The sequence below is a fragment of the Besnoitia besnoiti genome, chromosome XIII (assembly GCF_002563875.1).
Source record: "Besnoitia besnoiti strain Bb-Ger1 chromosome XIII, whole genome shotgun sequence".
In the NCBI taxonomy this organism is placed as follows: Eukaryota; Apicomplexa; class Conoidasida; order Eucoccidiorida; family Sarcocystidae; genus Besnoitia; species Besnoitia besnoiti.
Window position 1 is genome coordinate 222172 of NC_042368.1, and position 24421 is coordinate 246592.

Here is a 24421-nt window from a genome sequence, read left to right on the forward strand (position 1 = left end):
GTCCCGTGGCGGCAGCGCCACACTGCCTTGGATGCCGTCAGGAGCCACCGGTGTGCCGACGCCAAACTTTTTCCTCCGCAGCCCTTTTCCTGATTCCGTCCGGATTTAACGGTTCTCTCCAGGTTTTCCTGCTGGCGGCGAAGCCGATTTGCGAAGAAAGTGCGTCTAGGCAAGATGGTGGCACTCCTTGACGGGCGCTTCTCCGCTGCGACTCGGGGCGGGGAGGAGGGGCTCGAACCCGCCGCGCGGGCTGGGCGACGATGGAAGAGGGTGCCCGTATGTCTGCTGCCCGTCTTGCTTTCTGTGAGCCTCTGCCTCGCGGCGTTGGGCGCTCTCAGCGAGGTCGGTCTGTTTTTTGAGAGTGGGTACCGGGGGGCGCTGCAGATGCACATTGAAAACTACAAATGGAAATTCACTGGCGACGCCTGCTACGTGGGCGCTGGAGGCAACCTCGTCGTGGATCCCGAGCTCGGCGCGGACTACATGAAGGCTCAAGTCCTGCGAACCGACCAAACGGGGCCGCTCCTCTGCGCCTGGCTAGACAACCTCTTCAGGCAGCACCAGATGCGCCGCGTCGCGTGGGCGAAGGCCCATCAGGCTGCCAAGTGAGTCATCCGGCGGGGTTCCCATCTACAGACCTCTTTGCAGGCCTGCGCTGCTGAGCGGCCTCTCGCTCGCCTCGGCAAAGCGTTTGGGACAGCGGCCGCACGTAGAGCCGCAGACTATCGTGCTGGTGCTCTCCGTACCGTGCGTCTGCACATTCGCCTGCGTGGAAAAGTCGCTGCTTTGCGAATCTTGCCTTCTTCTATCGGGGCGACAGACCGCGCGCCTCTCCACTGACTCCCGCAGCGCGGCTGAAAACCGCTTTCCGCTTCCTCCGCTCTCTCGCCGACAGAGACAGCACAGAGAGCACCGCGGAAGTCGCCACATCTGGGGGGGGGGGGGGGGGGGGCGGGGGGGGACGGGCCGCGGAGCGCTTGAGGCATCCTCTTAAAAGCGCCGCTTGACGCGCGTCGATCTTCGAGATGCTGAAGAATGCAGGCGGCGGGTGCGCGCAAGGGGCTCGGGTGCCCGTGCGGAGTCCTCCGGTTCACTCGAGGCGCCCGCCAACAGCGCAGCGGCCGGAGTCCTGCTCAGCTGCAGTTTGTCGTGGAGCGCGCCGCCCCCTCTCCTGGAGGTTGAGAAACCTGAGAGCGAGGCGAAGATCAAACCCGCGTCGCGCAACGCAGGCGCAGCAGCAATCTCATATTTCGCGTGCGTGTGCGTGTGTGTGTGTGTGTGTATGTGTGTGTGTGGTGTCTTCTGTGTGGGGGTCGGGCTCGGATTATCTGCAGAGGGCGTGTGTCGATGCTGAACGTGGTGGAGAAGCTTAAAAGCACGGTCACCAGGTTTCCGCCTTTCCGCGTGATCGTGACGTCCAGGTACTTGGATCTGTGGCACGACAATCGCTTGGGCAACGCGATGCCGTGGATGATGGCGACGTTCAAGTATGTGGCGCCTAAGAACGGCTACGGTCTCTTCAGCGAGCTGGAATCAGTTTTTTCCGCGGACCCAATGTCCTACAGCAGCACCGACGTGTTCCTCCTCCTCGCGCCCGCGGCAAATTTCCACACAGCCGTCCAGCAGCAGAGCGCAAGCAAGCGCACCGTCCTCTCCGGCATCATCGGAGGCATCGGCGCCGGCGGGAAAGTCGCGAAGCTCTCGACACACCTTGAGCGAGGGGATTTAGTCGACATCGCCAACCTGCTCTACGCCATCGCCAAAGGAGTCTTCGTCATCAACGCCTCGCTCAACGACTTCTGGCTCGACGGCGCCACCTGCTACTTCCGCTCGTAAGGCCGTCCTCTGCCGGAGGTCTAGGGTTTAGCAGAGCGCTCGCGGGGCTCTCGAACCGGTGGGGAGTGTCTTCGCGACCAGCCAGATCGCGTGCACATGCCAATGAAGTCCGTTCAGCCTCTCACGTGACCCAGATGAAACAACAACCTCTCTGGGCTGGCCATGACCAGGGAACGCCTGCCTGAGCTGCGCGCAGTGACGTGGAACCAGCAGTGGAAGGCTGACTGGACGACTTTGCGGTCGCCGGCCGTACCCGCCTCGCCTCGCCGTCTGCTCGCCACGCGAACTCTCAGCTCCGGTTGCCGGCGCAGGTAGCGCGGGAGATCTGCATGGCTGTCCGCGGGGCAGCGCGCGCGCTGTCTCACGCCGGGCCTCGCGGGCGGCAGTGACGCAGACCCCGTTGTCGCTGACGTCCAGGGCGTTTGCGAGATGCTCTCATGAGTACATGTTTGAATATATATATATGTATACGTGTGTGGTATGTACGCATATATATGTATATATATGTAGAACATATGTACACACATGTGTACATATATATGTATTGGATCGTAGGTAAGTATATGCATACATGTGTATGCATTTCTGTGTATAAATTTGTGTGTGTGTGTGTGTGTGTGGGGCGAGATGGAGACAGATAGATGAGTCCTATGCAAGCACGTTTGTGCGGCGTGTGGGTCATGTTTTTCGCAGGCGCTTCCGGGTGCGGAGTGTTATCAACGGGCTGAGTTTGTGCCAGTTTCTGGCGGGGCAGGCGGCGAACGACCCGTACGGGGCGTTTCGGGCGCACATGATGCAGTCTGTCAAGCTGACGGTTACAGGCATCGACTTCTTCAATGGGGAGGCGCCGGCACTGAGTTACGTCGTCACCGAGGGCGTGATCTTTGCAGACACGAACATCCCCGGCACACTGGTTCTCGACAACGACCCGCAAATCGTGCCCCTGTACATCCGCACGACGCGCATGGCGAGAAAGGTGCGAATCGCCAAAGTGGCATTCGATGTTCTCGTCTTCCTGAAGCGAATTGCTGCCACCCTCGCTAACGAAGAAGCCAAGCAAAATTGAGTGCTGCCCGGCCCCTGTTCGAGTCCGAGTCCTTGCGGTCTCTTCATTTACGCAGCGGCATATATATATATATATATATCTATTTAGATTTATATATACAATTAAGTCTTCGTATGGATACACACATGTTCTTGTAGACGAGCCTCCCTATCTGCGCGTACGGGAAGGTGCGTTTTTCGGCGGAGACTGCGGCCGTTGGCAAGCAGGCACTGAAAATTAGGGCTTTTTACCTCGAGGGCAGCCTCCACGCAGGCGTGTAGTTGAATGCATCTATTCAAAATGTGTGGGCACGAGTGACCCGTGCGCGGCCCGTCGCTTCGCCGCGGCGGGCCTCTGGAGGCGAGTCGAGGTGGAGATCGGCGGATGCGAAGTCGCGTTTGGAGGTTCTCTCGCTCGCGGTTTGCGAGGCCGAGTACGGGGAAAGGCGGGACGGTCTCACGCAAAAAAAGCGTTGAGCAGGCTCTGGCGGCTGAGTGTTTCCAAATGTGCACGCAAGACCGCATGTCGCACGCGCAGCGCTTAGAGTCTAGGGCCGCTCAGAGATCACGTCCTTCATGTCTCTCTACGGCTGTCTGCTGTGCGTGGGCATCTCTCCATTATCGTGTACGACTGCGTGTGAAGGTGCCGTCTGCGCCGCCACACGGGGCAGCGATTTCGCGCGTCGCCCTGGAGCCGCGATGCTCGACAGAGGCTACATACAGCAGACGCGTACGCTCTCTCTACAAACTTTTTTCCAAGCGCACTCTTCCCAATGTCGCCCCGAGTGCGCCCGTCGCACTGCGGGAACGCTTCACGCATGCCGAGAGAGGGCGCCTGAGCGGCGCGGGCTCCCAACGAGCTCAGCCGTGTCGTGCAGCCTCAAGAAAACATGTCAAACCCCGGCGTCTCGCGGGCAGCGGAATCACTGCTCACGCAGGCCGCGTAAAAGTGACGTGTTGGCGCAAGCAGCTCTACGCATCAAGGCACTTCAGCCCTACAGTGGAACGTCCGCAAAGTGGAACACGGCGAGAGTCAAGCGAAGCGACGCATCACAAGACGCACGGGGTGAACCGCCCCATAGGCGGGTCGGAGTATGAGAAGCATATGTAGCCGCCACCGCACGGAATGTAGTCTGCTGATGTTTTTTCATATATTCCTTGTAGCAGGCGTGGCGCACAGCGAAAGGGCTTCACTAAGACATTTACGTGCACGCGGGATCACCTGCATCGGCGTCTTATGCTTGCAGCCGCGAGAAATGAGGGGGCCCCGAAGCATCCGGCAGAGCAACGCCCATAGCCGGCGCAGCTGCTCGCCTCCGTTGCAGCGTGGCGTCAATGCATGTGCATGCATGCATTCAGAGTAGCGCACACATTTACAAATATAAAGCATATATATATATATATATATATATATATGGTTATGTATATATATGTAGACTGGCGCAGACATGTCGCGGGAAGACTGGCCTTTGTCCATCGGGCCTCTCTTTTAGATATACTTGGTTATGGTGCTTGATAAACAGATGAATTTGGTTCACCTTGAAAGTAAAAGAAGGTCATCTTCATAATTATTTTTTCTAAAAGTCTGGTGACGAAAGAAACAAGGCTGCGCGCCGTCGGCGGGCGTTCTGGAGATAAGTAGACACTCGAGGTCCTCCACTATGTCACACGGCGTGCTGATACTCCTCGGTTTCGGCCGCGGGCGCGCGCTTTTAATCTCAGTTTTCGCCAGCCTCGCCAGCGGCGGGCGGATACGCAGAGTCCCGCAGGACGACGCAGACCGCCACATCTGGAGAGGAGAAGAAGAAGAAAGCAATCCGCAGGATCTTCAGAAGAAAACATTTCATCTCCTTCCCTTCCCACAAACGCCACTCGCGCTCCAGCCAAGGGGCTAGACGCGCTGGAGCTTCCACACAGGCTTTGATTCCGTTAGACTGCATGCACATAATATTTGTGATACAAGGACAACAAAGCGTTAATATGAAGTACGCACACGTATACATATATACATATATACATATATAGGTATGTATACATGTATATGTGTGTATATGTTTTCTCTGATGGTTCCCCTATGTAGCATGTATGAACGGTTTGAATGTAAATGAATAAATCTTTTTTCAGGTTTTAAATGCACAGCGTGATCCTCCCTGAGGCCCTCGGCACGACGCGCGTTTCTACAGCAAAGAGGCTGCAGCGCCGCGAGACGGAGGGTGTCCCCGCGCCGCTAGCCTCGATTTTGACTTGCCAGCAGCTTGCGCGATGCCTCTCTACGCTGCCGCCAGTAGAGCTCCGAGGGCTTACCGCTGTTGATCAAGCCGCGCCTCCGCGCGCGGAGGAAATCCCGCCTGTGGTCGTCGGGTCGCTGTCTGTGAAGGACTTCGAGCCTAAGAAGAAGAGAAAGGGAAAAAACCTGAGACGCGCAGATGAAGCGAAACCGCGAGAGCCTCTGAGGCACTCCTGCAGGTGAGAATAGCTCTTGCAACGGAGGCGACGGAAAAAAGTCAACGCATGCAGATACAACTATCGTACAAGCGCTCAGCAGCGACTGCGCGTCCCGTTCAGTCTGCTTCTAGCGCCTCGCTTCCACAGCCCTCTGGCGGCCGCAAAAAAAATGAAACGCGAGGCCACACGCGACAAGAGAGCTCGAAAAACAGAGAAAAACGGGGGTGTGTGTCAACGGCCTATACCGGGTCTAGCGTGGTCCTATATAAAAAAATGCAAAATGATCTCGAAAATCACAAAACAACTAGCAGGAGAGGGGGGAGACGGACTGCTTTATCATTTCCAGCTGCGCCGCGCGGTCGCCTAGTATCGCCTGTCGCTCCAACACCAAGTCCCGCGTGGAGTCCCAGTGAGGCAGGCCTGCGCGGGGGAGGAAAGAAATGCGAGTGGGAATTACAATCAGCCTCCCCGCGCGCGCGCCACCAGCCGGTCCGCCAGCTGTATGCGAGGGCGGTGGAGGCGCAGACGAGAAAATACGCATCACCACGGGCGCGTAGAAAGGAAACCCGGCAATTTACAGGCAGCGGAGGGGGCAAGAAGCCGCGAAAACAGTCAACGCCGAAACCTGCGTAACTGCGTCTCTCTTCTCTCTCGTGAGACCCGCGAAGAACTGTAGAAGACGCGGCGGAGGGACAACCTGAACAAATGAATCTTTTCAAAGTTCATCCAACCAAGACCGAGACCGCGGCTGAACACACAACGCGTCCACGACCCGGGATGAAGTACGCAGCGGACTTCCTCGCTGTGCTGCGATGCCCGCCGATCGACATACCTGCGGCCTCCATCGCGCGCTGGGTGAGGTTGCTGCTTCGCAGCGAACGCCTAAAGGGATACATCAAAGCGCGCAAGCCGCAGGCGAAATCCAAAGGCCTGCGCAAGTCCCGAAAGCCTTGAACTCAGCTACACGTATACGCCTATACACACACATGCATGCGCATATGCATATATATACGTCTATACACTTGTATGCGTGCTTACGTACATATATATATATATATATATATATACATATATATATATATGTGCTCGCATATACGTGCACGTATATACATGCATATATATATGCACCGGCGGGCTTCTTTACGACGAGAAATTCACAAAAAGGAACAGTCTGTTTGCTCAACCCCGACAGCCAAGTGCCTCCCTGAAGAGGCGACTTGCTCGCGGGGGGGGGGGGGGGGGGACGCACTTGTGTCTGCAGAAGAGCTCCGTCAGAGCGGCACGCAGCAGAAAGGTCGCAGCGTCGTCTTCAGCCTGAAGGCGGCGGCGCAAGGAGAAAAACCTAGATGGGCTCAAGAAGCGGACGCCGGGAATTTGAGAAGCGCGCTCAACCGACGCAACTCGAGCCCTAACCTTGAACGCGAAGCATCTAGGCATGGAAAAGGAAGCCGCTTCTTAGAGCCACCGTCAGTTTTCTACGCTTCCCACTGCGATTTACTCTGGAAACTGTGACATCACTCCGCGCGCGACCTCCAGGCGCTAAGAACTACTAAAAAAAGGCAATTCGTGAACGCGCGGTTCGCCGCCTACTTGGCCGTCTGCGGAAGACACGTGGGTTGCCTCTTTTCCCTGAGCCTGTGGAGCGAGACACACAAACCGAAAAATGACCCCCGAAAAAAAAAAGATTTTCCAACCACTACCGGTGCAGGACACCCGCGGCGAAGCGGGGAACGAAGAAGCTCCCGGCGCAGCTGTAGCGCAGAGAGACACCACTTCAACAAACATGCAAACATACTCACTCACATGAAATGTATACACACATGCAAACATATATGCACATGATGTTCAGATGCTCCACGTCTACATACTAGGCCCTTCCCGTCCTGCCGAGGTTTTCAGCAGACGATATGAAAATTTCTCCGCAGAGGACGCCACGACGGTGAGTGAGAAATGACCCCAGAAAAAAACTGCAGCCTACCGCCGCTGCGTGCTGACAGGTGAGGAAGATATCGAGAAGCGCCGCGGCCTCCTCGGGGGAGAGGAGCTGCCAGAAGCCAGAGGAACCTGTAAACGGACGCAGCGCGAGCGAGGCGCAGGAGCTGCAATCAAACACGCCGTCCCTGAGAGACGCGGACACGCGCGCGGCATACAGACCGCTGCATCGCATGCGTACCTATCTATACACCTATTTATATAAATATTTATCCATTCATACAAATATCTATATATATGTACATATGTATTTATATATTTGTGAATATATGTGTAAATAAGGTGATTTGAGCAGAGGCAGACGAGAGTTGGTGTCGGCACGCTAGTGCAGACTCCACAATGCGGCGCGCCTGCGAGGTAATCTGGCGGCCCCTTTTCAGCGGCAATTGTTTTGCTTTTCTGACATCCAAACGCGACAAAGGTGGATATCCGCCGCACGCGAATGAGGCCCTGGAAAGCGAGGTGCGGGAGACGCGCGTCAAAGCGGGCGCGTCCACCTCAGCTGCATGATCTTCACTCGGAGCCGCCGGCGCACTCACCCAGGATGACGCCTCCGACGTCGGCGTGGAAGGGTTGCAAGGTGTAGTCCTAAAACACCACGCGCGTGCCGCAGGAGACAGCAGGCGGAAAGACTTTAGAGGCAGACACGATGCGATTCGAGCTACGCACGCAACAGCAGGATATGTGCACTCTAAACACGAAAACACCATATAGATATACATTCTACATATATTAATGTGAAGCGTATATCGGTTGGGTCTCTGTCATTCGCTCTGCTGGAGTCTGAGCCTCTCGTCTGGCCGTCTGAAGCTTGTCGTCGTTGCCAGCGGCCCTGTGAAAAAAATCTGTTAACCAGTTTACTGTATTCTGAAATATAAATTTAATTACACTTTTAAAAGTTTCTTGAAGACTAGTGGTTGCCAAAAGTCCTGAACACGCAGGTTTCGCGAGTAGAGCTGCGTCGCGAGAGGAGTGTTTTGTCTGGCGTCTCCTACCGGCCGAGAGGAGAGGTACGGTGCGTCTCTGCGCGCCACGTGCTTGGCGCGCAGCTCGCTCGGCAGCTGCGCGTTGACTGCGTGATTCTGTGCACCACCCACAAAAACCCAAAAACATTTGTCGCAGTTACGCTTCCATAAAGGCATAGATGCATATACACACGCAGCAAGATATATTCATATGTATAGATGCATACATACGTAGTTATATGTATGTATATATATATGTATGTGAGCTACACGCACGTACTTACCTATACATGCAGGTATGCGACTTTTCGGATGCAGGTGGATGGGCCGCTCCTGAGGCAGGCAACAACGCTCCTCTGATGGCACGAGAAAGTTTTTCGAGAAACAACTGTTTACCTTGAGATGCAGGGCGCCGATGGCGCGCGTCGCCTGTGTGAAACCCTTCAGAAGGAAGTGCTCGTCTACGAGGCCCTGAACAAAAAAGGAAGATTCAAAACAATCGAAAATAATTCCTATCCTGTCCGCATGACCCGTGTGTGCCCCTCGTCTCTCCCTCTCTCATTTTTCTGTTGCAGCGCGCCCCAATTCCGCCAGCTGGGCGCCTTGTCTCTTCTTTCACGTGTCACGTGCGACTGTATGATCGCCGCGGCGTGCTTTCCCGTTTTTCGCTCTCGTGCGTCGCTCTTCCCCCGCCCTTTTGTTCTTTCCCTCTCTCCCCCCGTGCCCTCCTTCCTTCTGCTGTCCGCTGTCTCCTTTTTTCTCTCTTCCTCGCCTGCGCATGCGGATGGTCGCGGCGAATGCGCGCAAGCTCTGCAACATTTTCGGTGTTGTGCGGATCTGCGAGGCGCCAGGCGACCAGCGGCAGGCAAAAGTCATCCTTTCGAGAAGATGATGAGGATAAAGAAGATGAAAACGAGGTAGCCGAGGGAGATGAAGAAGAAGAGGGCGAGGTGGGAGATGCGGGGAGGGTTGGCTGCTTGTCTTCTGAGGCCCGTTTCGTCTCGCGGGCCTTTCTGAGTCTCTCCTCGTCGCCTTCTTCCGCGCTGATGAATCCGCGCGTGGGCGTCCACTGGCGAATTCTAATTTCTTTCTTCAACGCGCCGGCCGGCGCGCCGGCGCGGGGCTTGTCCTTCGCTTCGGCAGCCGGCTCCACTGGCGCACATCGCTCTTGTTCTCTTCGTTGCGCGTTTCGCCGCGCCGTCTCGCCCTCGCGAACGACCAGCACTGCGCCGACGTCGCCCAGCGTGCAGACCAAAAGGCCTAAAAACGAAGAAAACGCGGAGGGGAGACGCGAAACAACGCAACCAGGTGGCGACCCAAGGCAACACGGAGCTGCCCGCAAGGCCCAAACAGGCGCAGCACGCCGAGCGCCACGCGCCGGCGCCACAGCAGACAGATTTTCTCTTCTCTCTCTCACACTATCCACGACTTTCTGCGCGATAAACGCTTTCTGATGCGTTTCAAAGCTGTGGCAAAGGCGCACCGGCGTACCGAGCGGCGAGCCGAGGAAGGCTGAACAGACGCTGCTGCCTTCACGCGCCAGACGTGCGTCTCCGCGGCTGTGACTCGCGAAGGCGTCCTCTAAAAAGAGACACGAAAGCACGCACACGAAATCGTAGCCATAAAGCCCAACGCATCGAGATATATAGACGCATATAGATGTGGATGCCAGCGCTCAAGTCTATACATATATATATATATATATGCGAAGACATATATATGGAGATGGGCCAAGAGGAGAGATAGAGTCGATAGAAGGAGATGAAAAAGCGAAGTTGCGAGCTCCGCTGAAGCCTCTCCCCCGAAAGGCCGACGCACCCAAAACGAGCTGAAAATTGGTTTGTTTCCCTTCCCCCTGATCACAACCTGCCTACTGAACAACTTTTATATCTGCATATTTCTATACTACTATATTTATATATATATATATATATATATATGTCGAGCGCGACCGCCCCGTTTGCGTACCGAGGGCGTAAAAGTGTCTGTCCAGCTCGCGGATGAGCGATGCGTGGTGCTTCTCTCGCACATGCACGTTCAGCGTCGAAAAGTCGCGAACGACGCTCCGCGACTTGCCCTCGTCGGACGCCTCTCCTGAAGCGGCAGCCATTCGCCCTCCTTCGCGACCCGCCGCAGCGTTCCCTTCCGCAAAGCAAGAACAAGTAGAAGTAGGAGAGGCGAGAGGAGAAGAAGAAGAAGTGCAGCTGCAAGGTGAAGGGGCGTGGCTAGAGGGCGCAGGAGAACAGCAGGAAGTGGCGGCGGAAGAGCTCGGTGAACAGGAGAGACAGTCTCCTGAGGTCCTGCGCGTCTCCTCCAGCAGAGAGAAGAAATTCTGAGAAACGAACGAAGAGGCCCGCGGACCGCCGATCCCGTCGCAGAGCGTCACGCCGTCTGCGCTGAAGTCTGCGAAAGCCTGAAGCATCGTGCCGCGAGGGTAGCGAGCAAAGCAGAGAGACGCACACGCAGAGCGCAGATAAGAGAAAGAGACAAGCATAACGACTTGCATTCGCGTTCCTCGCAGGCAGTCCCTCCGAGTCTCAAGTACGATAAAAATATCTTTCGTATTTGTGTATTCTACTCTGGAGAGCGCACGATTTGTTTTTTCGTCCGCTGCTGTTGCACTGAAAATCGGGTTGAGGAAGGGATGTCCGCGGCAGACTCACGTAGCGTGACTTGGTCGCGGGGAAGACGTTGAAGGAGGCGCGCCATCCGCCGGAAGGAGAGGCGAGCGCCGCTCTTCGATTGAACTGTCGCAAGTGCCACGGCGCGTCGGGCGAATCTCCCCCAGCCGACAAGGAAGGCGAACGCGGCCGCGACGCAGCGAGCCTCGAGGCGCCGGAGAAGGAGTGAGAAGAAGACGACGGCGGCGCGGAAGCCCGCGGCGCCTCAGGCGGACGACGCCGCAAACTGGAGAAGGGCGCCGAGGTGGGAGCGGAGAGGGACGGCGATGCAGTGCGCGAAAACGGCGCGAAGAAGGAGCTGTGCGACGCGGTGAGCCGCAGATTGAACGGCCGTCTTGGCCTCGTTCTGGCCTGCTCACCGCTATCGAGCGGGGGAGCGTCGCCGCCCAGCGTCGCAGGGAAGAGTCCCGCGTGGACTGCGGCGAGAGTGCGATGCATGGTGCGGCTGCCCCGCAAACGATTGGCGACACGAAAACAGACGAAGAAAAGCGCCACAAAAACGACGCGCGCGCCTCCCCTTCTGTGGCAAAATGCCCTTCGAAAGAGGAAAACGAAACCACGAAAAAATGACGCGTCAACCGGAAGCGAAGGCCGCGGCAGGAGTCGTCTGAAAAGGCCTGCGTGGTCAAAAAACTGCAACAAAAAAAGCGAGTCAATGCAGGGTGTCAAGCCGCCACGGCGTAGCGAGAAATCACATCGCTGAGAGACGGCAAGCGAAAAGGAAAATCACCGTAATTAGAAAATAGCAAAGATTGCGCTCGACGTGCCAGCCGCTGCGAAGACGGAGTGGAATGACTTCGAATCATACACGTGCAGAAAAGGCACCTACGCGGATGTGCATACAAGCTCAGCCGAGGCGCGACTTCGCGCTCCAGGCGAAGTGGCGGGGCTGATAAGGCCAAAGAGAGACACCGTCGAAACGAACTGCTCCGCGCGGAAGAAATCGTGCACAGCCAAGTCAGAAACGCGAGGGAGAGCCAACCAGAACGCGACGAACGGAAGAAAAGTGGCTCGCGTGGCTGCCGGGGAAAAGCGAGCCAAACGGGAGTGGTTGCTGTGTATGTACACCTCAGCAGCCGCGGTAAGACACTCTGACGCGCGCGGAGAGAGCCGCAAACTGTCTCAAGGCGAGCCGAACGAGAGATTCACCGAGCCATCTCTGGCGCGCGCATGTCGCAGTTGTACGCGCGCACAGAAGAGTGGCGACAAAAAGCGGTGATGGCATCAAAAAGATGAAGGGAAGCTTCGTGTCACAGCGCGAGACGGCCGCGAGGCGCTGGTACCGGAAAACGAACGAAGGCTGGGCAGCCATGATAGAGCGCGGACTTCGGACTGCCGCTGCAAACCTGAAACGGCAGGGCCATGTTTTAGCGGAAGATCCCTTGGCGCCAATCGGAAGGCCAGAGATTGCTACAGGAAAGTTCACCGCTCCGAGGGAACGGCGCGTTCCCTTCACCTTCTCCCGCGTGCGCGAATCGCTATGCCAGACAGCGGAGTCGAGCGTCAAGCCGTCGAGCCGCTGGCGAAGATTGAGCAAAGGGCACCTCCCAAGCATTCACTTTCTAAAACGGCTGCGCTGGAGAGAGATGCCATGTGCTTTCAACTGGATTTTGCTCTCTTTTTGCAACGGTTCGCCCGTGTCTGCGACCAGAACCGCATGTAGAGCTGATGTCAGCGTCGCCCGCCCGCCTCGCGCGAGAGTCGCGTAGCTTTTTTCTGTCAAACTGCATGTACCCGTTTCTCGTTCTTTTCCGCACGTATCTTCACCTTGTCTCTCTTATTTCCTTCGTGCCCGCCGCATTTTCCGCGCTTCTTGTTCTCTCCGCTCTCGAGCGCCCTTGTCCGACGCTCTTCGCTGAAGGTGCCCTGTCCGCATGCGCGCAGCTGCAACGACAAATGCGCGCTGCATGTACCTACCCGTCGTCGGCCGCGTTCTCTGCGAGGTTGGGCTCCTACGGCACCTTTAATTTGAAAAAATTCAAAAAATTCTCGCCGACTCGAGGCAGTCAGTCTTCGGTTGCGCGGTCGAGTGTACGTACACCCTGCCAAAGTGTGGTGACGGGGGACGGGTAGCGGAGCCGCTCGATGCAACGGCAGGCGCGAAAATCCGCTGGGGGCCACTTACGTTTCACTCCGTTCGCTCTCGCGCTCCCTGGCTCGCCCCTCTACGCCTTTTACCCGGCTTCCGAGTTTCCTGCGCTGCTGCCGCCGTCGTCTTCTACATCAAATGACGCGGAGGCCGCTTCCCTCCCCCTGCGACGCGGCAGACGGAGTGCGTGTGGGCCCCAAGAGACAAATAAGCGGCCTGCGTGAGCCAGCCGGTGTTTCTCTGCGGAGAGGGCTGTGACGGGCTTTGGCGAGCCCGCCGTAAGAAAAAATGGAGCTTGCCAAACATGTAAATATATCCTGAATCTCCTGTGGAACTGACACGGTGTCGGATGTACGAAGGACGACAGTCTGCGTAAATGTGTGTTGTGCATCTTCCAGGGATCGTGGAGCGTGTGTGAATGATGCAGTGGAGATACGTGTGTGTGGGTTTTCCAAGATGACGCGCCCTTCTTTTTCGCACTCCGCTGATCTTTCCGCTTCGCTTCGCCGTCTTTCGGCGTCGCCGCGCGCCTCTGCGGCTTCGTCGTCTCCAGGCGGGCTGTTTCGTCGTGTCTCCCCCTCTGGTTCGCCCGCTTCTTCTTTATCCTCGCGCGTCTCGTTGGCGCCTTCTCCTGCGTGGTCACCTCTGCGTCTTCGCTCGCTGGAGCTGCGGCGGCTCCCCCCCGCCTGCCTCTCGCCTCCGCGCGCCTTCGGCACAGCTTTCCTTGGCCCGTGCGCCTCCCCCTCCGCCGCGGCCGCCGAGGCACGCGTCTTTCCCGAGCTGCTCTCTCCCGCGCCTTCTTCTCCCTCGTCTATTTCTTACTCATCTTCGTCTTCTTCTTGTCCGTTGTCTTCTCCTTCTTCTCCCGCTTCTGGTCTTGCGGCTGAGGGGCGCTGGGGGGGCAGCCAGCGCGCTGCGGCGGCCTTTGTGCAGTCGCTTCTACCGGCGGAGATGCTGCCCGACGCGCGCGGCCTCGTGTATAAGATTCACTACGGCGTGCCGCTGCCGATCCTCGCGCCGCGCCTCTGCAGCGAACAAAAGTGAGTCGCTTCGCGCAGGGTGTCTGCAGCTCTGCAGCAACTACTTGTCTACACGTTCGATTGTGTTGAGCGAGTTAAGGGTGCGTAACGCAAGAAAAGCCAAGAGATGAACTGCCTCTGACAGGCAGAAGGTCCACTCGCGGAACAAACGCGCGCATCGCTCAGAAATCGTTGAAAAAAAGCAAGAGAGGAGGGGGGGGGATCTGCGGACAGCGCCGCGCCCTGAGGCAGAGCGAAGCACGCGTCGGGGGTCGTCGCTCGTCCGTCTGCTTTAGGCGTTTCGCCCTCGCGCTGTGTCGACCGCTCCGCGCGCCGGTGCGATCTGTGTTTTTCTCGGGTCTCTTCTTTTGGTTTCGCTCGCGCGCGTGTGTGCTTCAGAGTGCAGGAACTCGCTGCAAATGTCGCGTTTCGCCTGCTCGACGCGCTGAGGGAGGCGGACGCGAAGCGGAAGGGCGCGACGTGGGAAGAAGAGCGGAAGGCGCTGCGGCGTCGCGCGGCGGCGGGCGATCAGGTTCGCGATCTGCTCGACTGCCACGCCCTCCGGAAGGGCGACAAGAAGCGGCCGACGGCGCAGAGTCCGCCACTTGAGGCAACTCGCATCCGTTGCTACTGGCCAGATGTCGACAACGAAAACTCCAAGTGAGATGCACACGGGCGCCACTCTCTTCACACATACATGTATATATAAGTATGGACAAGTATGTATATGTGTGTATTAGTGTATATATGTATATATGTATGTATATGTATATATATCTATATAGGTATGTATATACATGTATACATGGTTTTAAGTATGGATATGTCTATAGATATGTATATGCATATATATGTGTATATGTGTATATCTAGGCATAGAGAGACATGCGGCTGTTTGAGTGAATCGATGCAGAGTCTAGCAACGCATACACGTGAAAATGCGCATGCATATTTGACTGTGTGCGGGGGAGGGCCTGCGGGCGAGTTGTCTCAGTGGCCCTAAACCCTAAACCCTAGGCGCGGAGAAAGGCTCTGCAGTCATCCGGGGAAACGAAGCATGTTGGCGTCCTCCAGCCAGCCTCCCGCCTGTGGGTGTGTCATTTTTCTGTCGCTGAGCCTGGCGCTCTGGGCGGCCGATTTTGTTTCTGAGGTCGGCACGCGCGTCTGCAGGATGAGCGTCTTCTTCCGCGAGCTGCACGCGGCGCTGTATCTGCTCTTCGAGCCGCAGCTCTTTTCGTCCCCGTCGCTTGCTTCGTTCGCCTCCTTCTCGTCTCCTCTCGCTGCTGCGTCGGCTGCCTCTCCGCCAGCAGCTGCCGCGCCCGCTGAGGCGCTCGCCTCGTTCTCGCGAGAGGCGCGGCCTCGCGGCGAGCTCCTCCTCGGGCTGCTGCATCCACACGTGATGGCTGTCGTCGTCCCCTCGCTCAAAGAAAGCAGCCGCCTGCAGCTCCTTCTCGTTTTCCTCCACTCCGTCGAGAGGTAAAAAACACACTTCACACTTTACGGAAGGCGCCTGGGCGCGGAAACCTGAGCCACGCACGCGAGCGAGGTGTGTGCAGACACCGCGAAGAACAGAAAAAACGCCGATTGCGAGGGCGCGCCGCGGGTAGGATACAACGCCGCAGTCTGGGTCTCGCGCGGTCTTTGAGAGAGCGAAGAGCGAGGCAAGCAGAACAAAACGAGTGCAATCTTGCCGGGGGCCGTCGATGTCCACTCAGATTTCGTGCTGAGGGATGGAGGGGCGTCTGAAGTCCCCCCGCGGCTTTCTCTTCTTTGAGATCACGGCCTCGCGAGAAGGGAAGTGCGTCTAAGAAAAGGGCTTAGTGAGCGTGGATTAGAGGAAGTCTGCCTCCAGCTGCGGTCGCAGCGGATCTAGGTTTCGAAGGCGAAAAGACACGCAGGATGTAGGGACGCGTGTGCGCCGCGCGCGCGTGAGCGTGTGTTGTGTGCGTGTGTCTGGAGTTTTTGTCCTGTTTTATTTTGCGTTTTTTCTGCAGCTACTTCTCGCTGCATCCCTGCAGCAAGCAGACCGTGGATCCGAATCTCCTTTTTCTCGCCATCGGTTCCGCGCGGTTCCTTCTGCTGCTCACGCGCCTCGGATTCCTTCCAGAGGCCTCGCCTGCTTGTGCTTCTCCTTCTGTCTTTCCTTCTTCTTCTCGTTCGACTTCGCTTTCTTCTCTGTCTTTTCTTGCGGCGTACGCGTCTCCGCTACCGCATCAGCTGTACGCGCAGCTCTCTGCGTACACCGTGGACGGGGTCCTGCTGGATCTGCTCCAGGAATCCGGGGGCAATCTCTTCGAGGCAGTGCGCTTCGCAACGTTTCTGCGCGTGATGGCGCAGACGGAGAGCGTCGCGGAGCCGCTCAAGGACTCCCGGTGGACGCTGCAGGCCGTCGCGGAGAGCGTCGCCAGCCGGAAATCTGAGCACCTGCTTCTCGCCTTCCTCCGCTCTCTGGCGCCCGAAAGCGACAAAACCGCGCGAGAGGACGCTCACGCAGGGCGCAACGCCCAAGCGCGTGTCGGCGAGGCGCGCATCCGCAAAGAGGAGGAGCGCGAACGCGGAGAAAGACTCGCGCTGCAGGTCTGCATGTGGCTGGCGAGGAAGACGCCGGAAACAGGTACGCAGGTGCGGGGCCGCGCCCAGGCAAACTTCTTTTTTGCGGGTCGGGGGTTTACTCCAGCCCCTAAATGGCTCGCGGGCGAAACGCCGAGCGACGAGGGGGCGCTCCAGCCCCGCGTTCAGCCGCGCGCATCCACGCTGCCCTCGCGGCTAGCAGCCGGGCTGCGCAGCGACGCCGTGGCAACGTCGACGCACGCAGCGAGATGCGACAGTGCCTGCCTCTCATCACGCATCGCTTCGCCTTTTCAGGCCTCGCTCTCGATTCGCCCGTCATCAAACAACGATGCTAGTCCTCTGGCGATCTACAAATCTCTAGATAAATATATATATATATACATATATAAACATATATGTATAAATATATAAATATGTATATTTGCACGCATGTGCATGTGTGTGTGTTGCTCTTTCCTTGTCGATGTGAATGTCAACATGGTGGAGTGGGCAGTCTGCGTCTCGTCGTTTTCTTGCTTCAGGGGAGATTGCAGATCCGTGGGGCTACGTCGCCAGCCGCGGCTTCCTGCTGCGCCTGTTGAAGCGGCGGGCGAGCGCCGCGCCGGTCTCCTCTCTCCACGCGGCGACGGGCGGGCGCGTGGAAGGCGGATTTACAGCAGAGACGGAGCCTCTCGAGAGCCAGGAGCCGCAGCACACGCTGCGGACGCTGCGGACGGAGGCTGCTCCTGGAGAAGACAGCCAGCGGCTGCAGTCCCAAAGAGGAGAGGGGGAAGACGGCGGCGACGACGACGACGGCGGCGACTTGCTTGCTCTGCCGTCCCCCGCGCCGCGAGGCGCCGCAGACGCTCAACCCTCCGCCTGCATCCCGACGTCGTTGTGGGCACTGAATGCCGTCTCCGTCTCGCCGCGAGAAGGCCAGGCCCCGGCGCCCCTCCCCGGCGCGGCCGCCGCGTCGCCTCTCTCCTCTCCGACCTCCTCCGCGCCGCGCCGTCCCCCCCCTCCTGCGCATCTCGCCGAGGAGTCCGCGCACGCGTATCCGCCTCTCGAGTTGCCGTTCGGGCTTGATCGCGTCGTCTTCCTCGACAGCGTGGAAGGCCTGAGTCACCTTTTCGCGTTCCTTCGCGCCTCGCAGGAAGCCACCTGCCGGCTGCTGGCGCCAGCCGAGCTGGCCGCCGCGGGCGCGCGGGCGCGCGGAGACACTTTTCCGGTCGCGGCGGGAGCCGTCTCCTCGCGGGCGGACCGACAGCCTGTCGAGTGCGCAGACGCCCAACGGGTCTCTGGGCTCCACACGGGGTCTCTGCAAGCCGCAGAGCGCGGCAGCCGCACGGCGGAGACAGTGGAGTCCGTGGAGACATTGGGGCGGCATGCGGAGGGGGGGCCCGCGCCGGGAGGCGTGGAGTCTCGCGACGTCGCCGACGAGGAGGCCTCAGGCGCGCAACGCGTGCAAGTTGAGTCTTCTTCGGTTTCGGGTGGCTGCGCGTCGCGTGTGCCACCGCTGCCTTCGGTGCCGTTTCTGCCGTTCGTTGTCGCACTGGATTTGGAGTGGACTCTGCCGCACGCCGCAAGCGTGCTGTCGCTGGCGACTGAGACGCGGGTGTTCCTCGTTGACCTCGTGAACCACAATCCGGTCTACAGGGCGACGCTGCTGCGGCTCCTCCGCTGGCTGTTCACAAACCCGTTCATCGCGAAACTCGCCTACCAGGCGCGTGGCGACTTCACGCGCCTCTTCTTCGCGCTCGGATCTGCGGGCGGAAGGCCTGGCGCCCTGGTTCACTGCATCGACCTCAGGTGCGCCTCCGAGCCAGAGAGGAAGCCAGAGGGCAGCTCAGGCAGCCTCCCAAACGTGCCCTCTACATCGGCTCTCACAAACATGCGCGTATGGGCGTTTATTTCTGTGTGTGAGCTTGCGTGCGCGTGTGCGTGCGAAAGTTCTTCTTCCTCTCGCTTCCGCGGGAGGGGGCGTTGGGAGTCTCCGTGCGCATGCAGCGGCGCGAGCCTGACACAGGTGTGGGGACGGGCGAGCTTTTGGCGTGGCGGCTCGAGGCGGGAGGCTGAGGTGGGTAAGTGTGGTTTTTGGCGATTTTCTGTGAGAGGGTTTGACCTCGTTCTCGCATCTGTGGCGCGTCTGTTGCCCTTCAGGCAGCCTCGAGTGTGCCTGGCTCCAGAGAGCGAGAGACGAGGCTGCGACAAGCTGAACGACGCGAAGGCCCCAGTCGCTCTGGACTCTGAGAGTGGTGTGGCGCCGCTGACCGACGCAGAGGCACACGAGGAAGAAGAGATTCTGCCTGGGCAACAAGGCAGCGCCCCGAAGCGCCGTACGTCTGTCTGTAGCGCGTGTCTTTTGGAGTCTTCTTGGGGAAGTCGCTGAAACGGCGCGTGCGTCGCGCGCCTGTGGTGCGGGTGGAAAGCGGCAAGTCTCACGCTGCAGTCCTGCATCGAGAAGATGCCTCGAACAGGCCCCCGCGGCGCGTCTCACCCTTTTTCTGGTTATGCTGCATACACGGTCGGTCTCAGTTTCACTCTCTCCTGGGCCTGAGTGCAGCGTCGCGGTGACTGCAAGGTGCCGTCTCGCCCTCGCTCGCTCGCGTGTGGTTTCTACAGTCTCTGCGGCTTGTCGCGTCTTGCTGGAAGGCCATCTGGCCGCCTGTCTTTCCAGCCCGGAAGTTTTTTTCCTGTTCTTCGCTCTCCCCCTGTCTCTCCGCGCTGCTGTGGTTGCCGTCTTGCCTCCTCAGCGCGCGGGTTCCTCTTGTTCGCCGTCTTCGCGCATTTTTCGCGCGCGCCGCGGTTGCCGACTCCATCAGGCGAGCCGAGCCCTCGCGACCGGATACGGCGGCGTGCGTCTCGTGCGTCGCAAGGTTGCTCATGTTCGCTGCCTTCTCTGTCTGTGGGGTTCGCAGGCTACCAGAATCTGCGGGAGATGTGTCGGCAGGTCCTCGGCGTTGATCTCGACAAAAGCGAGCAGCGCTCCAACTGGAATATGCGCCCGCTGACAGCCTCTCAGGTCCTCTACGCCGCGAAGGACGCTTACGCGCTGATTCTGCTAGAAGCTGCGCTCCGTGAGCAAGGCTGGGCGCCAGAAAACATCCTCGGGGGGCTCGGGGAGTTCAGCGCCATCAACTTTCGTGAGTCAAGTTGGGGGAAACCTGGTTGCCGAGCTTACTGACGGCCTAGACTAGAAGCGACGGGGGAGCGCCTGGACGTGGGACAGCCCGATGCGATTTGAGTCGTAGTGTATACTCATGTGTGTGGCGAGGAGAGACACAAGGCAGTCGCGTGGATAACTAGATCGACAACGATATAGATATGCGCATACCAAGTGGACTCTGACAGAATCAGATACGATGTAGCGCGGCGTACATGTTTTTGAAGGAATCGTCGCATGTTTTTTGAGCATGTTCGTTGTAGTTCGGTCCCGCAAGTTTTGTGTGTGTGTGTGTGGTTTCTCTGCGTGTATCTACAGGAGGCCGCCCCTCGAGTTTTCAGATCAACTACCAGAAGAACGCGTCGGAGCAGGCTTCGAAAATCGAGGCTGCGGACCGGAGGCAGTTTAGGTGGCAGTGAGGAGTGCAGGCTTCAGTTATAGGTCGCAGAGGTTTTGCGTTTTGTAGTGTTTTGAGGACACAAAAAAGAAAACGCATGGAGACTTTTACAGGCTGAGGCGTTTCTTGTCAAAATTGAATTGATGGTACTGCTTGAGTCTGCGGCTAAAAATGGCAATCACCGCGGCGACCTTCACCTCCCTCGCTCATTAGACCTAGGCGCTTCAGGCTATCAGAGACACGTGTTGCGCACAGTCCTTTGCCTGCATTCATGTAGCGGCAGCGATTTAGTTCCCCCAGCTTTGCTCCCCCCCCAGGGGGAAGCAAAGCTAGATCCCGTGTTGTGTGTGTCTTCTCGGCGGTTAGAGCGGCGCGTTTCGTTGCTTCGGAATCTCGTGCTTAGCGGAAAGCATCAACTGGGCGAAAGGAACAGACGCTCGCCTGCAGCAAAAGGGCCTTCATAAGCACCCTGGAACGCGGCGGAGCAGCACTTGAGGCCTACACCCGGGGCTTACGCGCATCAGTGCTCAACCCAAAAAAATTGTCTCCGGGTAAAAGGAAGGCAGACATGGGATGGAGTCAAGGAGTTTAAAGGAGGCGAGCATGGGTAAATGCGCAGCGGATCCAAGCGACCCAACAGTGCCACCGTTGATCTGTTTGTTCGTTTAGCGGCGAGAAGCTCTAAACTCCGCCCCGACGGCTGTTTCGAGTCGGTGACTAGTGTGAGACGCGCCCCTCGAAGACTTCCTGCGCGTGTAAAACTGCCGGCCTCTGCGTAGTCGAACTGTCTAGCAGACTTGCGTTGTTGTTCACGACAAGAAGCAGAACATGGAACGCTCTGCAGTCCTCACGCACGCAGCGCCAACGCAGGGTGGGGGTTGGCTTCCTCGAGAGTGCACATCGGAAAGTGGTAAGATTTTAGAAAAGTAATAGGTATGGGGCTCAAACCCACGCCTTTTCGGACTGCGGCCTTAACGCAGCGCCTTAGACCACTCAGCCATTCTGTCAAAAGCCGCTTCCGCCCTCATAACTGAGCGGGGAAAGACAAAAAAACCAATGCACAACTGCAGTGCGATCTGCAGGGGAACAGTGGGTCTTTGGCAGATATCTGCAGTCTCTCTGAAGGCGTTCTGGCTCGCCGTGGGGGGGGCAAACCTTCCGCAGTCTTAGAGGAGAATCTCAGTTGGTGTGGCCGCTATTATACGACGCAGTCGTGGCTTTCCGTTTGTATGTATGGACCTGCATACCTCCTTCTACAACTAGACAAACCAGGACAACAAGGGCTCGCGACGTTCCGCCGAGTGTCTGCATAGGCGCCAGCGCGGTGTGTTCCGGCATGTCTTCAAGTCTGTAAAACTAGTTCCGTAAAGACTCTGAAACAGATAAGCAGATAATCGGTTTCAGCATCCGATCTAACACGTGGACTGCGGACGCCGCGGAAGCGGGAGGCTTGACGTCGATGTCAGAGATGCGGATCCGCTCAGGCGATGGAGAGCCAGCCACTGACACCTCGTTCCATTCTCTTGAATCCCACTTTTTTCTGTGCTGAACGTTGCTGATCTTCTGGGTAGCTCGTAGAGAATGCCGTGTTGTCATTTTATGGACTGCCCGAGAGACGGCGATGCTGCTTCTGACCCTTGGGACGTCCAGCCCATTGCCGAGTGGAATTAAAGGGCAGTGGATGGACAGATATAAAACGTCAGCGAGTTAGTGTCGTTCAAACATGTTTACGCCGGTCAGAAGTCTCAAAAACAGAAAAGCCATGTACAGTCATACATCTCTGCCTGTCAATTTGGTCATATTCTTCCTCCACCCCCCCCCCCTCCGTATTCCGGAAGTCTGGCAACTACGATCTGCCGAACGCGTGAGGCAAGTGACCCGGTCTACAGCCAGGAAACCTGCTGCGGAACTACTAGTAGTCTCCGACGCGCGGAGCAAAAGATAGAAGGATCTGTGCGTAGCAGTGTTTTGTCAACGATGAGCTCCAGCTCGACACGCGGCGTCAAGAACGGCGAGCTACCGCGGCTGTAGAAGTGCACGGCAGTTTCGTGCTCCTGACGAACGTCCCTAGGGGCGATATGGTGCGACATCAGCGCGCAACATGCAGTAGTGCCCCAAGTAAACCCGGCAATAAAATACTTCATCTGCGTTATAGTGCATCCATGGCTGGTCCTGGGATGTCAGACTCTGCGGCAACTACACGACGTCGTCCACGAGCGAGCTCTCCGGATGCTGTGATCTGTGACGCTCAGCGTACAGATTTCCTCGACACACACGGGTCTTGCAGAACTAGGAAAACTTTATGCTCCAAAGAAATTGAAGCCGTGATACTATTTGACTCGCAGAGACACACGAAGAATGTCGGGCCGCTGCACAACGACCACCAGGAGGGCCACGTATTTCGGTTCCATAGTGTAGTGGTTAGCACCCTGGACTTTGAATCCAGTAACCCGGGTTCGAGTCCCGGTGGGACCTCGAGTCTTTTTCTACTGGCAAACCTTTGATGCTTAAGGGTTAATAGCGGCGCAGTATTCTAGTTCCTGCTGCTCCAAACGATGTGAAATAAGTCTGTTGCCGCACCGGTCCGCCAGTAAGTGTAGAGGGTTCGCCTGAGAAGTGCGGAAGGGTTGAAGCCGCTGCTGCAAGCGAGCAGACATTCGCAGACATACTTCAGCAAGAAGATGAACTGAACGAGCAACGGCATATCTGAAGGTGATGTATTTTCCAACGTTAGACCCGATCACGCGGTAACATGTCCGTGGAAACCTTAACGGTGCTGCAGGCAAATGGTTACTACCTCAGCGTAAAGAATGGTTGTACACCAGAACAAGTGAGGCTGCCCTTAACCCTAAATGTTTGGTGCCCCGTTGGTGACAGAGGTTTCGTAATGGTGTTTGGCACGGACCCTCGCCTGTTTTCGTGATACCTGTCGCCCACGCCCTGAATGGTGAGGAAATACTTCCCTCTTTCAAAAGAATCGATCAGTGCGGGCATAAATCCGTATTGCTAGCCAGCAGTGCTACACAGCAAAATATCAATATTGGCATGCTGTCGCCTGTATAATCTCAAACACAGCGGAGCGTGGTAGACGTCCTTCCACTCTTCACAACACCGATGGTATCGATGGAGGCATGCAGTCGTTCAGACTGCCTTACTCATCTGCGAACACCTTCTAGCTAAGCTGACACTTCTTCATCGCAAAGTCTGGATGATTTGGCATCAGACGGACACAAGTGCCAAATTAGGTAGAGACAACAACTGCGATGTAAATTAAGTTGCAGTATCGGGTCGGATGAGAAAAAGGCATTTCGCCAGCATCGCTGATGTGACAGAGGCGTCTTTGTCTACAACAAAAGCATCAGCCTGGCTTTCGTCAGAAGCCCCAGCACACTCACAAGCCGCCAGATACGGTTGCGAGAGGACAGGACACACCATCGCCAAATAACAAACTCCTACGGCGGGTTCGTGTGTATGTGGAGCACCAGAAGCCCGTACGACGTTGACGAGCTAGAACCTGTACCGACTGACCAGTGCTCTGATCGCAGTTTGGCCCTCGTCCCCTTCCGTGTCAACGGCACTGCAGATTATCTGAAGCCTTTGTCTTTGCTGGCTGAACAGCCGGCGAAGCTGTTGGTGCGTAGCACTACACTTGTCGGGCGCTGTCACCGTGTCCGCTTCATTCTTGCCCCGTTCTCGCATGCACATTCACCTCAGATGTATCTGAAGCTAAGAAATCCATCTCGTCATTCTTTGCTCTGGGATTGTGCATGCCTTGCTCGATCGGCTCTTTCCTCTGTTCGGCGACGGTCGTGGGGTCAAGGACCCCGGAGGGTGTTACCCTGGTCGCTCCACAGCAGCCAAAAGCATCACATATGCGAACCAAATTCCATTGATCGTGTCTAGGTTCGCTTCTTGCTCGACTGAAGCCCAATTCCGTTTCCTTCGCGCCAGGAATCGGACATCAAATCGACTTATAGCACGGACGGCGCGGGCATCAGTTCACAGAGTGCCGGTATCCACCCTTGTATGCGGCAGGTGGACGAGTAATGGCTCCTTTCTGCCTTCATGAATACTACCGCCCTTAGGCGTTCGCCCCGCCGCACTCAAGAACTCTTCGGGTCCGTTCGATTCTTTCTCATGAGCAGTTGAAAAGCACAGATATAGCGCCAGTGACGCATGCCACTCAGTCGGTTTCCGTGCTAACTGTGCAGGTCAAGGTGGAAGCATGTATGATGCATGA

General features: G+C 57.3%; 3 protein-coding genes and 1 non-coding gene across 4 annotated transcripts; 3 read left to right on the forward strand and 1 right to left on the reverse strand.

Moving 5' to 3' along the window:
- Window positions 1-174: 174 nt before the first annotated feature.
- Window positions 175-2902, forward strand: BESB_029990 (dense granule protein GRA12; the record flags this gene model as incomplete). The annotated part of the gene is made up of 3 exons (XM_029361667.1): window positions 175-605; window positions 1335-1832; window positions 2530-2902. The coding sequence occupies 3 exons, from the start codon at window positions 175-177 to the stop codon at window positions 2900-2902; spliced, it is 1302 nt and encodes a 433-aa protein (XP_029215134.1).
- A 1696-nt stretch (window positions 2903-4598) lies between these two features.
- BESB_030000 (protein phosphatase 2C domain-containing protein) lies at window positions 4599-11401 on the reverse strand (the record flags this gene model as incomplete). Its single annotated transcript, XM_029361668.1, has 14 exons — window positions 4599-4669; window positions 5185-5267; window positions 5655-5745; window positions 6158-6207; window positions 6575-6639; window positions 6916-6960; window positions 7304-7389; window positions 7857-7905; window positions 8313-8399; window positions 8679-8753; window positions 9100-9542; window positions 9774-9863; window positions 10251-10695; window positions 10946-11401. 14 exons carry the CDS (start codon window positions 11399-11401, stop codon window positions 4599-4601), a joined length of 2136 nt encoding a protein of 711 aa, XP_029215135.1.
- Window positions 11402-13508: 2107 nt separating this feature from the next.
- Window positions 13509-20203, forward strand: BESB_030010 (uncharacterized protein; the record flags this gene model as incomplete). Its single annotated transcript, XM_029361669.1, has 8 exons — window positions 13509-14092; window positions 14471-14731; window positions 15242-15547; window positions 16066-16685; window positions 17164-18430; window positions 18782-18957; window positions 19540-19764; window positions 20103-20203. The coding sequence occupies 8 exons, from the start codon at window positions 13509-13511 to the stop codon at window positions 20201-20203; spliced, it is 3540 nt and encodes a 1179-aa protein (XP_029215136.1).
- A 2381-nt stretch (window positions 20204-22584) lies between these two features.
- On the forward strand, window positions 22585-22656 carry BESB_031520. The gene has a single exon. It is a non-coding gene; the product is annotated as a tRNA-Gln (tRNA).
- Window positions 22657-24421: the final 1765 nt, after the last annotated feature.